General features: G+C 42.5%; 1 protein-coding gene across 1 annotated transcript in view; it reads left to right on the top strand.

The window, feature by feature from the left end:
• Positions 1–216: 216 nt before the first annotated feature.
• Positions 217–2,777, top strand: part of LOC306920293 (BTB/POZ domain-containing protein KCTD12-like) — a 2,614-nt gene continuing 53 nt past the window's right edge. The window contains exon 1 of the mRNA XM_079497001.1: positions 217–2,777. This exon is cut by the window's right edge and continues 53 nt beyond it. Within this exon, the coding sequence (XP_079353127.1) occupies positions 253–1,050 (798 nt within the window). The 5' untranslated portion in view covers positions 217–252 and the 3' untranslated portion in view covers positions 1,051–2,777.

Here is a 2,777-nt window from a genome sequence, read left to right on the forward strand (position 1 = left end):
GACAGTCTCCGCTTAATACACTTTAGCCCAATGTCTTACCCTTTCAGTCTAATTTGTTTTATTGAAAGTGCGAGATTCTATGGCATAGGCTACAGCCCACTTCCCTCTGAAGAGTTAATCGCAGAGATGTGATGTGTCCTATTCTCCTCCTCCCACATACCCAAAAACCATATAAACAACTCTTTACAGTCAGCCTACACCCCATTTATCCTGCAGGGCATTTGGAGCGGTGGTAGAGAGAGAGAGAGAGAGATGGCTCAAACCGACAGCAAAAGTTTACAATTTCCCGACATAGTCGAGCTGAACGTGGGTGGACAACTCTACGTGACCCAACTTAAAACTCTGACTTCTGTTCCAAATTCTCTTCTGTGGAAAACGTTCGCCCAGGGCTGCCCCAGCGAAGTGCCTCAAGACCGCAAAGGGCGCTTCTTTTTCGACCGGGACGGCTGTCTGTTCCGTTACATTTTGGAGTACTTAAGGGACTCGGACCTCGTCCTGCCCGACCTGTTCCAAGAGAAGAGGAGACTACAGAAGGAAGCGGACTTCTTTCTGCTCCACGATCTGTCGCAGCGCCTCAGGACGGCCGCCGCCAGAGACCCCGTGAAGGGTGGGGGTCCGGATGAGGAGGGGGCAGGACAGGTCAGCACCACCACCACCACCGGTTCTCCGCAGCCGTCACCGATCAAAGGCACGCCCGGCTATGTCACCATCGGTTACCGGGGCACCTACACGATCGGGAGAGATATCCAAACAGACGCCAAATTCCGCAGGGTCGCCAGAATAACCGTCTGCAGTAAGATCTCGTTGGCGAAGGAGGTTTTTGGAGAGACGCTGAACGAGAGTCGGGACCCTGACCGAACGCCTGATAAGTACACGTCCAGGTATTACTTGAAGTATAACTTCTTGGAGCAGGCGTTCGACCGACTGGCGGAGAGTGGCTTCCACATGGTGGCGTGCAGCTCCACTGGGACGTGCGCGTACAACAGCAATGACCCGAACGAAGACAAAGTCTGGAGCAGCTACACAGAGTATGTTTTCGCCCGCCAATGATACAAGGAATAATCTTCAAGCAAGATATGGCTGCTGTCGAGAGATCAGTTCTTGTCGGCGAGCGACGCCGTCATGATAGACTACTACGTAGGCCTATATACGTGAAGGCGCAGCTGGCCCAATATATTTTACGCCTATAGAGAATATTGGGCCGAACTATGGTCTTAGACTCCTAACACTGTGGGCCAGTAGGTTAGGTAGTCAATCTGGTTTGACCCAAAATAAATTGCGATAGTAATCTTCAAAGTTGTTTTTTTATGATCCTTAGGGTTTGATTGATTGATTGAAATATGTATTAACAGTTTGCAGAATTACAGTACATTTCAAGCACAACTCAATAGGCTACAAAGACTGTTAACTGTGAGTGGACGACCCAATAATGCATTACACTTGTTTACAAGAGGGTCCACCTTACTTCAGGGTCATCCAAATAACATTAAACATGTTTGTATTGAAATCATTCAGGGGTCGAAAGTTGGGGTACCATAAGCTACCATAAATAACCTTATTTATATGGGGCAAAAACTTCACATTTGAATTAGCCGTCATCACAAATGTGATGAGGTCATCACATTTGGGCAAGTGGATATGTTTTTCGTGCAAAACGCTTGGAATGGATTCAGACTCAAAAACTGATTGATTGATTGATTGAAATATTTATTAACAGTTTGCAGAATTACAGTACATTTCAAGCACAAACTCAATACAAAGACTGTTAACTATGAGTGGACGACCCAATAAAGCATTACACTTGTTTACAAGAGGGTCCACCTTGTTAAATTCATCAAAACATTTAGAGACGTACAAATAGACACTTCTATTTGTCAAAGAACAGAACATGAATTCATCATAAAGGAGGTAAAAAGGGAAAAGAAACATATACAGTGAGGGGGAAAAAGGGGTGGGCGGTGGGGGGGGGATTCAGATTTAACACCACATGCTAGGCTACTTAAAATAAGTTAGAAGGTTTTGCCTTATAGGTTGTTAATGGTTTCAACCCCTGAATTTATCATGATGATCCAAAAATGTTCAAGAGGCCTGCCCTACAGCAATTTGTATATGTTATTTGGATGACCCTAAGCCTAAGGATCATAAAAAAAACCTTGAACGATTACTATTGCAATTTATTTTGGGCCACGCCCCTTTTTAGCTTAGATTGACTGCCATACAGAGCTAGGTAACCAATGTATTTTACTGAGAAACCCATACACTTTTGTAGTCTATTGCTTATTATCCGTCACCAGTGACATGCTTTGGTCTACCCTCCATTATTATCAATAACAATTATTATTATTATTATTATTATTATTATTATATTTATTTTATGTTTCTCGATTTTCTAAGATATTCATCATGAATTTCTCATGAGGGATACAAAATGAAAGGCTACTATCTGATGTTCTGATATCTGTCACACCAGCCCAGTAAATATATTTGATTATGCCTTAGACCTGTCCCAGTTTCACAATGTAGCCTATGTAATGTGTCACGTTTTGTTGACTATGATTCTTTTTTTATGATGATTATTGTCACATTTACTTCATACTTTAAATTAAGCTTAATCAAATAAAGTCTGATAAAGGAACTGAGTTCCATCATTTTCACAAGGGGCTATTATTTCACAAGACTGTCTAACCATTTCAGGAAGAAGGAAGACACTATAAATAGAATGTAAAGTGAAAATAGGGAAGCAGATTTTTTCTAAAACTGAATTTGTGCAAAGGGCA

The sequence above is a fragment of the Electrona antarctica genome (assembly GCF_951216825.1).
Source record: "Electrona antarctica genome assembly, chromosome: 3".
NCBI lineage: Eukaryota > Metazoa > Chordata > Actinopteri > Myctophiformes > Myctophidae > Electrona > Electrona antarctica.